At 45.3% G+C, this 19,412-nt stretch overlaps 1 protein-coding gene across 5 annotated transcripts in view; it reads right to left on the bottom strand.

Annotated features, from left to right (window-relative positions):
- The window catches only part of ANGPT4 (angiopoietin 4), a 313,202-nt gene that overhangs the window by 255,539 nt on the left and 38,251 nt on the right, over nucleotides 1–19,412 (bottom strand). For 2 of the 5 annotated variants that reach the window (XR_014565652.1, XR_014565654.1), the window contains exons 8-9: nucleotides 15,206–15,339; nucleotides 12,969–13,515 (exon numbers count right to left, since the gene is read on the bottom strand). Coding sequence is in view for 1 of the 5 variants with exons in the window: in XM_083744465.1 (XP_083600591.1) it covers nucleotides 13,343–13,515; nucleotides 15,206–15,339 (307 nt within the window). In the remaining 4 variants the exon portion in view is untranslated. Of the gene's footprint in view, nucleotides 1–12,130; nucleotides 13,516–15,205; nucleotides 15,340–19,412 lie in introns of those variants that run through there. The other 3 variants (XR_014565653.1, XR_014565655.1, XM_083744465.1) reach the window with 2 other exon arrangements.

Here is a 19,412-nt window from a genome sequence, read left to right as displayed (position 1 = left end):
GTCGTGCGCCCCCAAGAAGCAGCAGGAGGTGTGGGCTCTGCGCTAATGCGCGTGCAATTATGATCTATAGGTTTTGGAGGAGCATCATTGCCGCGTGACAGCTGGCAGCCGCCCCCTCCTTTGTCTCCCTCCCCTCCCCACGCAGGGGGCTGCTCATGTACACAGGAAAAAATGGGGGAGCCTGGGGAGGGGGGGTTAGGCAGTTGCTATAGCAGCCCCTGTGGGATGTGCGGTGATTACTCAGCCCATGCTGCCAGGCGCAAACGCGCGCACAAATCCATACGGATCCCCCGGGGCTGTGCGTTATCTCCGCAAATCGCCAATCCGGGGATGGAGTCGATGCAAATCTTTTAAAATATTGCCTCGGCTGAAGTGTGGCGGAGACATTAGGAACCGAAAGGAGACGGGCCTCTCAATTCTCTTGCATAATTTGGCCCGTTGTTGGCCTCTGAAAACCTACGGGTGCTTGTCTTCAGACCCTCGGATCCCGAATTTTAATTAATTTATTTATTTGGACGCTCTGGGGGGAAGGGTGCGTGGGTTTTGTGTGTGCTTGGAGGTGGGGACGTGAAGGGTCGAAGACGGTTCCCTCTTTCCCTTAATCACAGTGTCTCCAGATCGCCACCCTCTGCATTGTTATTGCACGTGGAAGCTCCCCTTGTGGGGTTCAGAACGGGACTTTATGCGTGGGGAGGGAAAGCTACTGTGTTGTTACTATTTATATCTTGCCTTTTCCCCAGATCAGGACTCCAGGCACCTTGCACAGATTAAAACAACATGGATAAAATGCAAAAAAGAGAGCTAAAATCCTGTAAGGGTAACTGTTATAAAGTAATTGAACTTTAATGGAATTGAAACAATAGAGGATAAAAAAATCTATTAAAATACAGATAATAGAAACAGTACAGCACTTAGGGGGGGGGGGCGGTCTTTACCTGCGGGTGGAAGGACAACTAGGAGGCAGCCAGTCTAACCTCTGTAGGAAGGGAGTTCCAAAGGCTGGGGGCAGCCACTGAGAAGGCCCTGTCCCTCATCCCCACCAAACGCGGAAGCATGGGAAAGGCAGGGAGGAAAGGGTTAAGCATCCCTCCTCACTAACTGTCTCTTGGCTCAATCTCCTTCCCTGAAGCTCCTCTATTAAAGCAAAACATTGTGCTTGCATGTAATGGGTAGTTAACAATAGCTGTGTATCAGCTGCGATTCCTGCACTGTAGAGGGTTGGACTAGATGACCATTGGGGTACCCTGCAGTTGTACATTTCTACGATTCTATGTGTAGCTGAGGCTAATCGGTGGTGGGGATGGGACTGGCCTTTTAACCCTCAGATCTGCAGGTTGCACTTGTGAGCCAGGATCTGAACCCATGCTTTGAGCACTCGAGTTCCGAATACAGTGGTACCTCGGGTTAAGTACTTAATTCGTTCCGGAGGTCCGTTCTTAACCTGAAACTGTTCTTAACCTGAAGCACTACTTTAGCTAATGGGGCCTCCTGCTGCTGCTGCGCCACCGGAGCACGATTTCTGTTCTCATCCTGAAGCAAAGTTCTCAACCCGAGGTACTGTTTCTGGGTTAGCAGAGTCTGTAACCTGAAGCGTATGTAACCCGAGGTACCACTGTAGTAATAATCTGATAAATTTGACTTTCATCACCTGCCCTGTGGATTCCCATTGTTGGCCTTTGACTTGAATTTCAACTTTGGGAGTTACATTCTGGCACACGTGCGCTGCAAATGCATGGATCCCTGGCGGAACTCCTGCTCTGAATGTAGAAGGTCCCAGGATGAATTCTCAGCATCTCTAGGTAGGGTTGGGAACATTCCCTGCACGAAAGCTTGGAGAGTGCAGCTGCCAGTACGTGCTGGCAATACTGAGCATTTGTTAGGTAAAGGTAAATGGACCCCTGACCATTAGGTCCAGTCGTGGCCGACTCTGGGGTTGTGGCGCTCATCTCGCTTTATTGGCCAAGGGAGCCGGCGTACAGCTTCCGGGTCATGTGGCCAGCAGGACTAAGCCGCTTCTGGCGAACCAGAGCAGCGCACGGAAATGCTGTTTACCTTCCCGCCAGAGCGGTACCTATTTATCTACTTGCACTTTGACGTGCTTTTGAACTGCTAGGTTGACAGGAGCAGGGACTGAGCAATGGGAGCTCACCCTGTCACGGCTGCCGAGACCACATAACACCAGTCTTGAAAGACCTACATTGGCTCCCAGTACGTTTCTGAGCACAATTCAAAGTTTTGGTGCTGAGCTTTAAAGCCCTAAACGGCCTCGGTCCAGTATACCTGAAAGAGCGTCTCCACCCCCATCATTCTACCTGGACACTGAGGTCCAGCGCCGAGGGCCTTCTGGCGGTTCCCTCACTGCGAGAAGCCAAGTTACAGGGAACCAGGCAGAGGCCCTTCTCGGCAGTGGCACCTGCCCTGTGGAACACCCTCCCACCAGATGTTAAAGAGAACAACAACTACCAGACTTTTATAAGACATCTGATGGCAGCCCTGTTTAGGGAAGCTTTTAATGTTTGATGCATTACTGTATTTTAATATTGTATTGGAAGCCGCCCAGAGTGGCTGGAGAAACACAGCCAGATGGGCAGGGTATAAATAATAAATTATTATTATTACCCTAGGAACCACCTCTCCCCATACAAACTGACCCAGACCCTGCGCTTGTTATCCAAGGCCCTTCTGTTCCCTGAGAGGTTTGGAGTGTGGCAACTTGAGAATGGGCCTTTTCGGTGGTAGCTCCCCATCTGTGGAACGCTCTCCCCAGAAAGTCTCGCCTGGTACCATCATTACATACAGTGGTGCCTTGGTTCTCAAACGCCTTGGTACCCGTACATTTTGGCTCCTGAACGCCGAAAACCCGGAAGTAAATGTTCCGGTTTTCGAATGTTCTTTGGAACCCGAACATCTGACGCGGCTTCCCGATTGAGTGCAGGAAGCTCCTGCAGCCAATCAGAAGCTGTGCCTTGGTTTTCGAACATTTTCAGAAGTCGAAAGGACTTCTGGAATGGATTACGTACAAGAACCAAGGTATATGACTATATTTCTCTTTACCCAGGCTTTCCACCACTAAATAACCTATGGCCTATTAAATGTCCGGATAGACGGACTATTAATATGATTATTTTATTATTAGGCTGTGTATTAGGTTTTTAGTACTGTACTATGTTGCGTAAATTATGTTCTTAATGTTATACACTGCCCTGGGATCTTTGGATAAAGGGCAGTATATAAATTGAAATAATAATAATAATAATAATAATAATAATAATAATAATAATATCATGCATTTAAAGCACTACAATCCCCCTTTAAATGGCTTTGGCTTCCCTAAATATTTCTGGGAGCTGTAGTTTGTTAGGGGTGCTGAGAGTTCCTGAAACACCCCTCTTCCCCTCCCGGAGCTACAATTCCCAGAGTAGCTTAATCAATCCCTCATCATAGGGAACTTTGGGGAATTGTAGCTCTGCAATGGGAATAGGGGTCTCTGAACAACTCTCAGCATGCCTAACAAACTGCAGCTCCAGTGGTCTAAACCATTGAGCCTCTTGGGCTTGCCGATCGGAAGGTCTGCGGTTCGAATCCCCACGACGGGGTGAGCTCCTGTTGCTCGGTCCCTGCTCCTGCCAACCTAGGAGTTCGAAAGCACGTCAAAGTGCAAGTAGATAAATAGGTACCACTCTGGCGGGAAGGTAAACGGTCTTTCTGTGCGCTGCTCTGGTTTGCCAGAAGTGGCTTAGTCATGCTGGCCACATGACCCGGAAGCTGTCTGTGGACAAACGCTGGCTCTCTCAGCCCAAAAGCGAGATTAGCAGCGCAACTCCATAGTCACCTTTGTTAACGGAGAAATCTGTTTTTATTTTATTATTTTATATGGTGCTTTTCATTATGCAACCTCTCAAAGCAGTTTATAAAATTGCAAAATGTGATGGTCTCAGTTCAGATTGATACAGTGCAAGAGAACAACAGTCCATTTAGAAAACCACCTAACCTCGTCTGCCTAAATATCCTAACGAGCCTGGTGCTGGTAAATTTAATACTTGTTGGTTGTCACAGAACTCAGCGGCTCTGCAGAACGTGGTAGCTAAAAACCAAACTTCAAACGCACCAATCCAGCAGTCAAATTTTTAAGTGGATGCATATAAATAAATATATCTATATATAAAAGAAACAGCCCTTCCGTTAATTATATCTTGCAGCAGGTGAAGGCTGTCGAGGTAATGGAGAAATCTGAGGACTCCCTTGAACAAAAAACAAGGACACCAGCCAGGAATACCAGAGCAAAACAGCAGTCAGTAGGCTTGGTCTTTATTGAAGACTGTTGTGACAGGACTCCCACCTGCCACCAGGTGGAACAAGATGGAAGCCCCGAACAAAAGAGCCCCCAAACTTTTATTAGCAGCTAATCCCCATGTTACACCCCCCCAGGGTCCAGGGGTCCTTTACCTTTACCTTACCATTGGGCTTTCAGTGTGGCCATGCATGCTCAGTTTAGCCTCTGACTTATTTGTGCCGAAGGCTGAAACGATTACTCTCCTAGCAATGGAATTTATAGCTATGAACACCGCAGGCTACAACTGGACCCCCAGTGAAGACCCTTTCAGCTCCAGTGGCCAAACTAGTCTGGTCACATTGCGGCAGAACCTGATGCTTGCAACACCATCCATCAAGCCACCTGCCAGTGATCTGATGGGAGACATGGAACCGTGTGCAAACCCCAGACTGGCCCAGGACGTTTTCCTGCATGCGGCGAAGGAGAAAGATTCCTTTCAAAGGCAAAAGCCGACCAAGACTGGCTGCTGAATCTTACTCCAACGCTGGCAATTGGGCAGCAGGTTACCTTTGGGGACACAAGGGAGGTTGCAGCGCATGCACACTGTGCTGTCTCCCAATACCTTGCTGGCAGCCCCATCCTCCCAACCAACATAGGCCACCTGAGGCATTCGCCTCGCTTTGCCTAATGGCAGAGCCGGCTCTGACTAGCTCGGATGCTTTCTAGCCTCTTCTCAGTTTTGTGTGGGCGATTGGCACCTGCCACAATTTTTCCCCCAACCTGGTGCTCCCCCCCCCAGGTATTTTGGACTGCAACTTCCACCATCCCTGGCCTGAGTGAGTTGTGTATGTGATGGGCGTTGATGGGAACGGTAGTCCCAAACTACTGGAGGGCACCAGGATGGAGGAGGGTGCTGGAAACAGGGAGGTGAAGCTCTCTGACCAGTAGGGGGCACTGTTGTTCCAGATCCGTTCCTCCAGCGCCCCTGCTGGGCAGGATGCTTCCCACCTTCGGATATGTGTGTGAGCGCATTGAATGTTGATGACAGATAGGATATGAGTTCAAGGGTTTACGCTAGTCCCTGTTTGCACCTTCTTTTCTCTACACATGAGAAATCCACATAGCTCCTTGAGGGACGACAGAGATAAAAATAACCAAATAATAATAATAATAATAATAATAATAATAATAATAAACAACTGGATGCTTTAGTGATGGCAGCCACAACAAGACCAAAGAATGCCTATTTTTAAAATCTCTCTAATAATAATAATAATAATAATAATAATAATAATAATAATAATAAATAATAATAAATAATAAATAATAAATAATAAATAATAAATAATAAATAATAAATAAATAAATAAACTTTATTTATACCCCGCCCTCCCCAGCCAAGACTGGGCTCAGGGCAGCTAACACCAGGTATAAAAACAATTGATTGAAATACAGCTTAAAAAACAAGATTAAAAAACAACATTAAAATGCAGCCTCATTTCAGTGGAAACTCAATCAAAAACTTTTTTGGGGATGAAAACGTCAAGTCTTCACCAAGGCTAACTTTCCAGACTGGTCCTACGTGGGCCAGAAAAAAGCCAGGGAAGTCCCCAAATAGGAGTTCCATCACAGAAGGAGAAAGGAAAAAAGAAAGAGTGGCAAGATTGTCCAAAATCCTCTTGTTCTTGTTTTAAAAAATGTTTCCTATATTACAGCTGGGATAACTCAGTTGGGAGTGTTGAAATTTCAGAGTTTGGGGCTGGAGGCCCACTTTGGGCAAAAAGATTCCTGCATTTCAGGTTTTGGACTAGATGATTCTTGTAGTGTCTACAGTTCAATGATAATGACTGATTGGGGATCACTACCATCTCGCTTGTATCTGATTTGAAATTTAAATTCCACTCCATATTATATTTCTGGCCTGCGGCGACCTCTAGTTGTGAGAACTCTATTTGCATGCTCGAGTTGGGGTTGACTTTCCTGCAAATTGAGTTTAACTTGGATGATCCAGTGCCGGATTTACGTATAAGCTAAACAAGCTATAGCTTAGGCCCCAATCTCTTGGGGGGGTCCCCCAAAAAAATTAAAGGGGAAAAAAAGAATGTACATTTCCAAAATATAAGATACAAAACTACCAACATACAGCAACCGTGTTTTGTGTTGTGTAGGCTCCTTCCTATGATGTACGTCATGGGCCCCACGTGCTAGCCTGGTCCCTAAAATATCACTGGTTTTCTCCTTTCTATATATAGGCTGCCTACATTCTGCATGGACTGGTTGCACGACAACATGTGCAAATGGCTTTAGATACCTATTAAAGGTAAAGGGACCCCTAACCATTAGGTCCAGTCGTGGCTGACTCTGGGATTGCGGCGCTCATCTCACTTTCTTGGCCGAGGGAGCTGGCGTACAGCCTCTGGGTCATGTGGCCAGCATGACTAACACAAAAAGCAGTGACAATTTGTTGTTGACAAAGGATAGCTGGACATATAAGGAGCCCAATTACCTTCAGTAGCCTCATCAAACCTAAATCTGGCCCTGCTTGGATCTGTTCATTGTGAAAACATATTTCAGGGCGAGCAAATGAGCATGGCGGGGGAGTTAGAATCCTACATGTCGGGTTCAGTAAACAGCAGTACAATAGCTATGAATATAGGCATTAGGTGGAGGCAGGATCTACTGCAGGCATAGGCAATTCTGCCCTCCAGATGTTTTGGGACTACAACTCCCATCATCCCTAGCTAACAGGACCAGTGGTCAGGGATGATGGGAGTTGTAGTCCCAAAAACATTTGGAGGGTATGCAACAACAGCAGCAAGAATACGCATCGCAAAGTATTGGAAGACACAAGATTTACCCACCCGGGAAGAATGGCAGATGAAGTTGATGGACTACATGGAACTGGCGGAAATGACTGGCAGAATCCGAGACCAGGGAGAAGAGTCGGTGGAAGAAGACTGGAAAAAATTTAAAGATTATTTACAGAAATACTGTAAAATTAAAGAATGTTAGGAAAATGTTGGAATGAAGTTATATGGCTTTAGCAGAAATGTTATAAGGAATTAAGTACAAATACATGTTTAATGTATTAAAGGGAAAAAATAAGGTTAGAATAAGTTAAGATAAACTACAGGACAGAAAACAGAGGAAGATGGAAAGGAATTGCTGAAACAGTTAATTGAAGTGGAATACAAAAAGGGAGGTGTGAGGAGGTCGTGGAAAGTGAATGAATGATAAGATGCTGAAACTATTGGATGTGTTTTAAATTGTGTTTGTTTTGTGTTGTTAATTCAATGTTTTAGTGTTAGTGTAATGTAGTGTTTTTGTTTTTGTATTGTATTGTATTGTTTTGTTGAACTCTTTTTCTTTCTTTTATAGTCTTTAAACTGTTAATAAATATTATTTAAAAAAACCAAACATTTGGAGGGCCGAGTTTGCCTATGCCTGATCTACTGGATCTCCCTAGACATAGTCACTCAGCCCAAGCAAAGATGTTGTCTGAACAGAGGCTGTGGGTCTCCTCTTTTGCTTGGATGCCAAGCTCACATGGTGAAAATGTGCATTTTATTGAAAAACGGCTCTTTCCTCTTTCTGTTCCCTATTAGTACCATTTGCCCTAAGGTGGGTTTCAACAATTAAAACACAACATTAAAAACAATTTTCTGGGAAATGATCTACAATGAATTGAAGAAAATGTTCAAGATAACTTTTAGTAAAAAAATCAAAAAACTAGAAGCTTTTCTTCTAGGGATAATAGATACAGAGATACCAAAAGACAATGATGATGATGATGATGATGATGATGATGATGATAATAATAATAATTGTTTATGTATGCTACAACTGCAGCTAGAATGGTTTTTGCCCAGAGATGGAAAGAAGATGCAGCACAGTGGTACCTTGGGTTAAGAACTTAATTTGCTCCAGAGGTCCGTTCTTAACCTGAAACTGTTCTTAACCAGAAGACCACTTTAGCTAATGGGGCCTCCTGCTGCCGCCGCGCCGCCACTGCACAATTTCTGTTTTCATCCTGAAGCAAAGTTCTTAACCCGAGGTACTATTTCTGGGTTAGTGGAGTCTGTTACCTGAAGTGTATGTAACCTGAAGCATATGTAACCCGAGGTACCACTGTACTAACCAAGTAAGAGGGTGTGATTAAATTAATGGATTATGCTGAAATGGCAAGATTAACAGGTGTAATAAGAAACCAAGAAGAAGAAAACATTATCAAAATTTGTGGAATATTTGAAAAACTATTGCATACAAATAAGTTCATTAGCAGGGTAAAACAGGGTAAAACAAGCAGTTAAACATACTATCAAGATATAGGTAGGCAGCCGTGTTGGTCTGCCATAGTCAGAACAAAATAAAAACATTCCTTCCAGGTGCATGCATACTTGGTATCCGAAGAAGTGTGCATGCACACAAAAGCTCATACCAATAACAAACTTAGTTGGTCTCTAAGGTGCTCCTGGAAGGAATTTTTTTAATACTATCAAGGGAAACTGAAAAGTAACTTAAAAATTGTTTAATGTGAAAATGCAGCATAAAACATTAAAATGATAAAGAAACCACAAAAGGTGGTGGAGGAGGAAGTCAAATATGTGTGTGTATTGGAATTGTATGTGATTTGTGTGTTTGTGATTTGTATGTCTGTAAATTTTTGAACAACTGAAAAATAAAAAGAAACCAAGAACATGTTACAGAATGCACCTCAATTAAACATCTGTTTTGTGGGCCACCTTGGGGGAAAACCCCCTAATTCAAAACAACTTGCAATCCCAGAAATAAGGTGGGAACTAAAAGTAAATATCTCAGTGGTCAAAACCCAGGATAAAGAGATCAGTTCTTACACTCCAATACCAAACTCTTGAGTTGCTTGTGTTAACCTGACCCATTAAAAACGTCCTCCTGTATTTCCTGTGGATTCTGACAGATGCTGTACAGATGTTGAACGCAACTCAAAATACCTGAGAGAAAGTTCTTTATAAAAACTTAGTTTATTTCAAATTTTCAAAACTGTATTTACAAGATAACGAGATATAGCATGAGAGCGAAAAACAAAGAACGCAACAGTGGTAATTGTAATAAGTGAAAACGCATTTCGAAAGCTATCCAAAGCTTCTTAAGGAGTTAGGCTTTTCTTCAAAAAATCTTATCTAAATGATCTCTCCATTCTTGTCCTGAAGGAGGTGGAGAAGTCAAGATAACTGAGAGGCTAAGGTGTCCAAAGTGTCCATCCCTCCCCAAGACTAGACTTTAATATTTATATGCTTGAACTCGTATATATCAGCAATGATCTCTAATTTTTAAAATCTAATTCAAAATGTATTGGATTATCGCTCTTAGATAATGAACTGTCTGAATCCCTACTTCGTCATTTAAATGCCAACCTTTCCTAAATGACGACTTTCCATTGAGCTCAAAACAAAACACTTTTTATTTTAGGTTTGTGTGTCTGCTGGTTACCTGTCATGGAGCTCATTCGAAGTTTCAGAAAATATTCCCTCTTCGCGTTCACCTTGGTATATTAACCAACAACATTAACAATACTAACTTGACCAACATCATTCCCTCGATAGCCACTTTCCGAAGCCTTTCTTTGGTTTCCCAGGGATAAGAATAAAAGAAGGAGACATTTGAATGAACAAAGATCTCAAATACCGTCAGATGGTAAAAGCAATTGAAGTCCTATAATATAAAAATGTAATTTTAAACTATCAATAAAGCTGGAGGAGGAAGGGGAGTTTGGCTGAAGTTTTCTGTTTGGGGTTTATTTTTCAGATACATAGTACAAATTAACATTACAGAGGCAAATGTGGAAGAATAAAAGCTGAACATTGACTATTGTACCACAACTGTATTATACAAAGTTAATTGCTGTATCATTTAAACTGTAGAATTGTCAAATACATCATTTCAGCAGCAAAAACAACAACAGCAGCAACAAAAAACCATTTAGGAAACACTTTGAAGTGGACGGGGTGAAAAAGACAAAGATGAGACTAGTGATCAGCTACATAAAGCTTAATATGAGAGTGAATATAACTCCTTCCTTCTACTGGATCATAGATAACAACTCAATTACAAAACAAAGATATTTACAAAGCTCATTTAAAACTAAGTGAAATTGTGCATTAAGGAGAGGCTTCTGTGATCCCAATTGACCTATTTTTCACTAATATCCATGAAAGGGATACTACATTATTATTATTATTATTATTATTATTCTATTGTGTCCTTCCTCCCAAAGGATCCCAGGTGTCTGCTCTGCTGTCTCTTGGACCAGGGACAAGGCAGCGACACCACAGTGTCACAATTTGATGGCCTCGGGCTCTAAAGTCAACCAGAAATTATATCCGCACCAACCAGCCGACATCCCACGAATGGATTGCATGCAGTGGAAATGGGGGTCATTCGTGGTATATAGACGGATCAGGCTTCCATTCATGTGCTTGTGCGCATCGATGGACATTTGGAATCATGTGCTTCCTGGGTGAGATTTGGGCACTGGGCAATTTGCCATCCCTGGACTCCAGGCCACCGTAGGAAGTGAAGCGCTTTGCTACATCAGAGGTGCAACAGAAAGAAAAATACTTCTTGTTTTATACTGTATTGGCCTGAATAGAAGCCTCACTCCCCCCTCCCCCGCCCAAATTCCGACCATGAAAAGTTAAAGTGTGGTATATATATGCAGCCAGGTGCACGGCACAAACATTTCCCTTTTTTAAAGGGAAATTCCCTTATTCCGAATAGGATTCCTCACAAGAAAAGGGAAAAGTTGACAGCTATGGTTCCCCGTCCCCTCCCCTCCCCCTGTCTAGTATGCAGCCAGGAGCTGCAAGGAATGGAGAAGCTTATATTCAGGTATATATTTTTTTCTCCTCCCTCCCTCCAATTTTAGAAGCGCGGCTTATACTGTATTTGGGTGCAGCTTATATTCGGGCCAATACGGTATATTGCAAGCGAAAAAATGGCCACTTCGCTATCGGCAGAGTTGCTGCATGTCATGGAATGTTCACCAACATTATTTGCCAGGTAGCTGTCATGCTTTGGCCCTCAAGCAGGGCTTGTAGGGATAAATACAGGGCAGGCAGAAGGGGGAAATCTCAGCTTTCGAGGCTGGAGGGTTTGGGGTGTTGTGCCACCTTTTCTACAGAGAAGCTGCTCCACAAGTAAATGGCAGACAGATACCATGCAGATAGAGCACATCATTGCTGCACGCCAGGTAAAAGCTGCCCCCGTCACGTTCATGCCTTTCGCACAGTTGGCTCAAAATGATTTGAAACAAAACTGCCAAGGCGAGGTGAGATTTTACTGAGCCTTTTGCAGGAGACAGATAGGTAGCCGTGTTGGTCTGCCATAGTCAAAAAAAAAAAAGAAGTGCACACGAAAGCATGCACACGAAAGCTCATACCAAGAACTGACTTAGTTGGTCTTTAAGGTGCTACTGGAAGGAATTTTTTTTGTTTAGACAGCCATCTAGACAGAAGACCACCCAACCTCTGCTTAAAAACTTCCAATGAAGCAGAGCCCTCCACCTTCTGAAGGAGTCTGTTCCACTGTTGAACGCCTCTTACTGCCAGAAAGTTCCTTCCAGTAGCACCTTAAAGACCAACTAAGTCAGTTCTTGGTATGAGCTTTCGTGTGCATGCACACTTCTTCAGATACCTGAAGAATACTTCAGATACTACTGAAGAAGTGTGCATGCACACGAAAGCTCATACCAAGAACTGACTTAGTTGGTCTTTAAGGTGCTACTGGAAGGAAATTTTTTTTTTTTGTTTTGCAGGAGAGTTCACTGCAGACTTGATTTCTCCTGCTGCCGAATAAGGGGAGGGGTCCTTTTGATTTCCCCATCTTGGGCTAGCCCTGCTGACCACTTCAACGTGGAGAAAAGACCAGCTTATCCCGCCATCGCTGAAGCAAGGGGTTGAAAATGGCCAGTTTGACTCCCACCCCCTCGACCACAGCAGAAATGCTTCACAGTCTGTTGCAAGGATGTTGCAACCCAGACTGTGCCAGCAGAGGGCAGCTTAGTCCAGTCACGGCACCGAGGCTCCAAATTGTGGGGTCTCTGAGCCTATTTGAGTTTATGTGAAGCAAAAGAAGGGAACTCAGAGCTTAATCTTCAGAGCATGACCCTGTCCTATATAAATCAGGGCTGGGGAAAACCTTTGGCAATCCAGATGTTTCTGAACTCCCACCAATCTCTGCAGAACCAGTGTCCAACACTGGCAGGATCATGTGTGTCTTTACCCAAATAAAGCCTGAAGCATAATATAAATAATATAAAGGCTGATGGCCGAAGAATTGATGCTTTTGAATTCTGGTGCTGGAGGAGACTCTTGAGAGTCCCATGGACTGCAAGAAGATCAAACCTCTCCATTCTGGAGGAAATCAGCCCTGAGTGCTCACTGGAAGGACAGATGCTGAAGCTGAGGCTCCAAGACTTTGGACACCTCATGAGAAGAGAAGACTCCCTGGAAAAGACCCTGATGTTGGGAAAGATGGAGGGCGCAAGGAGAAGGGGACGGCAGAGGACGAGATGGTTGGACAGTGTTCTCGAAGCTACCAGCATGAGTTTGACCAAACTGCGGGAGGCAGTGGAAGACAAAAGTGCCTGGCGTGCTCTGGTCCAGGGGGTCACGAAGAGTCAGACACAACTAAACAACTAAACAACAACAACAACAACATAATATAACTCTGACCAGATTTTTCTGCGTTTACCCCACAAGCTCACCCCTTGCCCCCAAACGAGCCGGATAGCGTGACACACTTTTCACGGGCAGATTCAGCCTTTAACATACAGAATAGTTCTCCGTACATTTTCTTGGAAGTCCAAAAGCCCACAAAAGACAGCTTCCTGCGCCATCTGGGAGGGGAAAGAGAGAGCTGGTGCTGTTTGCATCCGACCGCAGCCATGAATTCCAAGCCGCGAGGGACTCTTTCCCAGGGAGTCTCTCTGCGCCTGCCGCCTCTCCAAACCGGAAGGCAGTTCCTGTTACCTGTGCCAAGGTTGGCTCTCCCTGGCTCACAGAAACTGCAGCCCTGCTTGACGTCTCTCCACTATGCTCCTTCAGGGCTGCCTGAAGGCCGGATCATCATCCTCGTGCCCTTGAGCGAGTAGCCTGGTCCTTGGAAGTAGTGCCATCGGATCCCATTCAGCTTCCGGATATTGTGCTTCGCCGGGTAGTAGATGCCGTTCAGATTCGAGAGTCCGCAGGCATCAAACCACCAACCTGAACGTGAATCAGGAGAAGCAAACCGTAGATCAGTAGGTCCCAAAGTAGGTGCTACCACCCCCTGGCCGTGGTGGGATTCAGCTCCTAGGGGCTGAGGTCCATTCGCCCCCCCCATAAAATATTTGAGTGGGACACCCCCAAAAAGTTGATGGGCATTGCCATGTGTGTGGTACCACATCTTGTGATTATTTATGCAAGGCGGGGCTTACCTGGCACCCCCAATATTTTTTTTCAAGTTGGCACCCCTGCTAGGGGGGCACTAAGAGGCAAGCGGGGTGTCACTGGAAGTGGAAATGACTATCCAGCTTTGAAAAGCTGGTATCGCTGGATCAAGCCCATCAGTTTTGTTGGAATAATTGAACTAAATAGTTTTAACTGGATTCTGAATAAATGTGCAATTAATTAATTAATTAGATTTTATTTATATCCCGCCCTCCCCAGCTGAAGCCGGGCTCAGAGCGGCTAACAAAAGTAAAAGTAAACACAGCATTCTAAAATCAATTCAGAATCAAATTAATGGCAACTAAGGGACGTGGGTGGCGCTGTGGGTAAAAGCCTCAGTGCCTAGGGCTTGCCGATCGAAAGGTCGGCGGTTCGAATCCCGTGGCGGGGTGCGCTCCCGTTGCTCGGTCCCAGCGCCTGCCAACCTAGCAGTTCGAAAGCACCCTCGGGTGCAAGTAGATAAATAGGGACCGCTTTATAGCAGGAAGGTAAACGGTGTTTCTGTGTGCAGCTCTGGCTCGCCAGAGCAGCGATGTCACGCTGGCCACGTGACCCGGAAGTGTCTTCGGACAGCGCTGGCCCCTGGCCTCTTGAGTGAGATGGGCGCACAACCCCAGAGTCTGTCAAGACTGGCCCGTACGGGCAGGGGTACCTTTACCTTTACCTTATTGGGCTAGAGTTCTGTGAGGATTACCGAAGGAAGGGGGTCAGGCTGTGCCTTGGCCAAAGGCCTGGTGGAACAGCTCCGTCTTGCAGGCCCCGCGGAAAAATGTCAAGTCCCGCAGGGCCCTAGTCTCTTGTGATAGAGCATTCCACCAGATTGGGGCCACAGCTGAAAAGGCCCTGGCTCTGGTTGAGGCCAACCTAACCTCCCTGTGGCCAAGGATCTCCAAGATGTTTTTATTTGAAGACCATAATGTCCTCCATGGGACATACCAGGAGAGGTGTTCCCGTAGGCTACTGTTTTGAATTTTATTGTGTTATTGCCTTCCTCAGTGGCTCTTGCAAATCACTATTCATGCAAACCACATTTTATAGGGGGGCACTGGGCATGAGTTTATAGAACCAAGGGAGCAGCGGCCTCCAAAAAGTTTGTGAAGCACTGCTGTCCAAATGCTTAAGCAGAAGACAAACATGTACAGAGTGCTTAAAAACTCAAACTGCTTTAAAATGCCAAAGCTCTAAGGCTTTTAGTGGAGCTTTAGTTTGAAGAGAAATTTGCACTTTATGAAGCAATATGAGAATGGAAACGCAGCCATCCTTAAAAAAATCTGTGCTTTCCCCAATTTTACAACATAGCTCTCTGGCCAAGCAATGTGTATAAAAATGGAGGAAAGTGTGTGTAAAATTGTATACATTAGCGAAAAAAACATGAAAAGGCATTCCATTAGGGGAAGCAGCTCTGCAAAAATGTGTATAGCGGGGGAAATTACATGCAAATGTTTATAGGATGAGGCCGACTCACCGCCAGAAAGCATCTGGGCGCACTTGCAGTTCCGGCAGTTGTCATTGTCAGCGTCTCGCGTGCTGAAGCCCGTCCCTTGGAGAGACAAGCCGCTCTGCTGCCCAGCGCTGCCTTTGTAGCCTCTCAAGAAAAGCCTGTGGAACAGAAGGCATCATGATGAGAAAGAACAAAATCCCCTACAATTTGCAGCAGGGAGGAGGGAAGAGGGAGGAGGAGTTTGGATTTGATATCCCACCAGATTACGAGTCCACCGCTCTTAACCACTACACCACGCTGGCAGAGCTTGGGGCTCCAGGGCTTGTGTGCAGGGCTGGTGACAGATATTTTTTGAAGGTGACCTGGAAAAAGAAACTAATCCAGAATGCTAGACTGGTGACTGGGAGCGGCCGCCGAGACCACATAACACTGGTCCTGAAAGACCTGCATTGGCTCCCATTATGTTTCCGAGCACAATTCAAAGTGTTGGTGCTGACCTTGAAAGCCTTAAACAACCTCAGTCCAGAATATTTGAAGGAGTGTCTCCACCTCCATCATTCTACCCGGACACTGAGATCCAGTGCTGAGGGCCTTCTGGTGGTTCCCTCACTGTGAGAAGCGAGGTTAAAGGGAACCAGGCAGAGGGCCTTTTTGGTGGTGGCGCTTGTCCTGTGGAACACCCTCCCATCAGATGTCAAGGAAATAAACAACTATCTGATTTTTAGAAGACATCTGAAGGCAGCCCTGTTTAGGGAAGTTTTTAATGTTTGATATTTTATTGTGCTTTTAATTCTGTTGGGAGCCACCCAGAGTGGCTGGAGAAACCCAGTCAGATGGGTGGGGTATAAATCATAATCATAATCATAATAACAACCCCAGAGTCGGTCACGACTGGACCTAATGGTCAGGGGTCCGTTTACCTTTTAAACTTGCTAAAATGTACCTGACAAGAACCGATGAGTGCTGGAAATGTAAAGAAAGGGAAGGGATCTTCTACCATATGTGGTGGACTTAGAAGAGGGAAAGGCTTTCTGGAAATGATATATAACAAGTTAAAGAAAATATTGAAAAATACTTTTGTTAAAAAACCAGAAGCCATTTTTATTGGGTGTAGTGGGCGAAGAGATACCAAGGGAAGATAAAAGGCTGCTTATGTACGCAACTGCGGCAAGAATTTTTTTAGCCCCAAAATGGAAACAACAAGAAGTACCAATGAAATAAGAGTGGCAGATGAAGATGATGGACTTTGCAGAATTGGCAAAGCTGACAAGAAAAATCCAAAACCAGCACAATTAAGTACAGTATTCCAAAAGGACTGGAGTAAATTTATACGATATCTGAAATATTATTGTAAGCAATTAACATCACTATCAGAGATATCTGAAGACTTGTAATGAGAAGTCTTCTCCCTTCTATATTTATTTAAATTTTGAGCTATTTTGTAATGAGTGTAATTGGAATTGGAAAATGAACAAAATGCAATCAATAGGAGTATAGCATCTAGATCAAGGGAAGTAATAGTGCCACTGTATTCTGCTCTGGTGAAACCTCACCTGGAGTACTGTGTCCAGTTCTGGGCACCACAGTTCAAGAAGGACACTGACAAACTGGAATGTGTCCAGAGGAGGGCAACCAAAATGGTCAAAGGCCTGGAAACGATGCCTTATGAGGAATGGCTAAGGGAGCTGGGCATGTTTAGCCTAGAGAAGAGGAGGTTAAGGGGTGATATGATAGCCATGTTCAAATACATAAAAGGATGTCACATAGAGGAGGGAGAAAGGTTGTTTTCTGCTGCTCCAGAGAAGCGGACACGGAGCAATGGTTCCAAACTACAAGAAAGAAGATTCCACCTAAACATTAGGAAGAACTTCCTGACAGTAAGAGCTGTTCAACAGTGGAATTTGCTGCCAAGGAGTGTGGTGGAGTCTCCTTCTTTGGAGGTCTTTAAGCAGAGGCTTGACAACCATATGTCAGGAGTGCTCTGATGGTGTTTCCTGCTTGGCAGGGGGTTGGACTCGATGGCCCTTGTGGTCTCTTCCAACTCTATGATTCTATGATTCTATGAAGGTTAATTTTGAAAGCCATGAGGCAGGAGGGAAGGAAGTCAACAGGCTCTAAAGAGCCAGGGAGGTAAAGTGGATAATGATGATGTGAATGTATATTATCAAATGGAGAATAAATAAAAAATAGAGAGAGAGAGAGAGATGATGATGATGATGTTTTTGGAAATCCACAAATACCTCAGCAGATCAAAAGCAGATGAAATGAGAAGTGTCCTTGCCTGGTGAGCAGAGGGCAAGGAGGACACCCTGAAAGAGCACCATGTTCTCTGAGAAACAGTTGCTCGCCAGAAACCCTTAGTCACATCCACAAATACCAGCAAGTTAAAGGAGGCTTGGCACACTCTGCTCTTGGATGGTCAGCTCCCAAGGAAAGCGGAGGTGAAGACACAAACAGAGCTGGAGATTTGCTAGGTGGCAAAGTTCTCTCACAGGAGGCCACCTGAGATGGGTTCAGATTCCCCATTAAACCCACAGGAGACGGTCCCTGCACCCAGGGCTGATGATTTGCTAAGTGGCTGACCTCCAGGGCAAAGCACTCTCAGAACAACTTGTCCAAGCCCCTTCGCCTTTATCAGAGTAGGTTCAAAACTCCTAAGCTGGCCAGAACAAGCATTTTCATTCGGGTGACTTTGGCTGATTTGGTGCTTGAAGCACGTACGACCCCCCCCCCCCGAGGGGAATCTCCATGGAGCTCAGTGGCTTAGGAGGTGAGACCAGTTCTCTATCAGATTCCAGACAGGGATTAGCTCTAAAATGAAGGTGATCTCATAGCCTCCAAGCGTCCCAATTTTCCAGGGACAGTCCAGGAATTACAGAAGCCGTCCCGGTTTCTGATTTGATCCCAGAATGTCCTGCTTTTCCTTTTTCCTCCCCTGCACGTCCTGGAAAACAATTAGAAGTGCTGTGTGTGTGTGTGTAGGTGCAAAAACAGACTCCTGTTTATCCTAGCAGTTCGAAAGCACGTCAAAGTACAAGTAGATAAATAGGTACCACTCCGGCGGGAAGGTAAACGGCGTTTCCATGTGCTGCTCTGGTTCACCAGAAGCGGCTTAGTCCTGCTGACCACATGACCTGGAAGCTGTACGCCGGATCCCTCAGCCAATAAAGCGAGATGAGCGCCGCAACCCCAGAGTCGGCCACGACTGGACCTAATGGTCAGGGGTCTCTTTACCTTTACCTTTTATCATTTTGAAAGACAATGTCACCAATCCACTTTAAATTCTTTCACTGCCATGCTTCTGCAGCCAGCCATTTATTAGAAAACACAGGGAGTGCTTATTCCTTTCTTGTAAATGGAGCCTTATACTGTTTACTCAGAAAGAAGTCCCACTGTATTCAGTGGAGTTTACTCCTACGTAACGGGGTAAAAACTGTCCCACTAAGTTGAATAGGATTCACTCTCTGGTATGTTCCTGATCATTCTCAGTTTCTACAGCAGCTTTCAACCCACATAAAACCCACAATAAAACATTAAAAAATGTCCCTATACAGTCATACCTCATGTTACGTCCGCTTCATGTTACTTTTTTTCAGGTTATGTCCTACTGCGACCCGGAAGTACTGGAAAGGGTTACTTCCGGGTTTCGCCGCTCGCACATGCGCAGAAGCGCAAAATGACATCATGCACAGAAGCGGCGGATCACAACCTGCGCATGTGCAGACGCACCGCTGCGGGTTGCGTTCTTTTCATGTTGCGAACGGGCCTCTGGAACGGATCCTGTTTGCAACCAGAGGTACCACTGTACAAGGCTGCCTTCAGATGGTTCGGGGGTTGGATAACTCCATACCCCCCAACATATCTCTGATAAAAATAGGGATCTCCTACCAAACTCTCCAGGGACGCGGGTGGCTCTGTGGCTTAAACCACAGAGCCTAGGACTTGCCGATCAAAAGATCAGCAGTTCGAATCCCCGTGACGGGGTGAGCTCCCGTTGCTCGGTCCCTGCTCCTGCCAACCTAGCCGTTTGAAAGTGCAAGTAGATAAATAGGTACCGCTCTGGCGGGAAGGTAAACGGCATTTCCATGCGCTGCTCTGGTTCGCCAGAAGTGGCTTAGTCATGCTGGCCACATGACCCGGAAGCTGTATGTCGGCTCCCTCGGCCAATAAAGCGAGATGAGTGCCACAACCCCAGAGTCAGTCACGACTGGACCTAATGGTCAGGGATCCC

Source organism: Podarcis gaigeae (assembly GCF_964106915.1).
Source record: "Podarcis gaigeae genome assembly, chromosome: 6".
NCBI classification, from domain to species: Eukaryota; Metazoa; Chordata; class Lepidosauria; order Squamata; family Lacertidae; genus Podarcis; species Podarcis gaigeae.
This window is presented reverse-complemented; position numbering and strand designations above follow the sequence as displayed.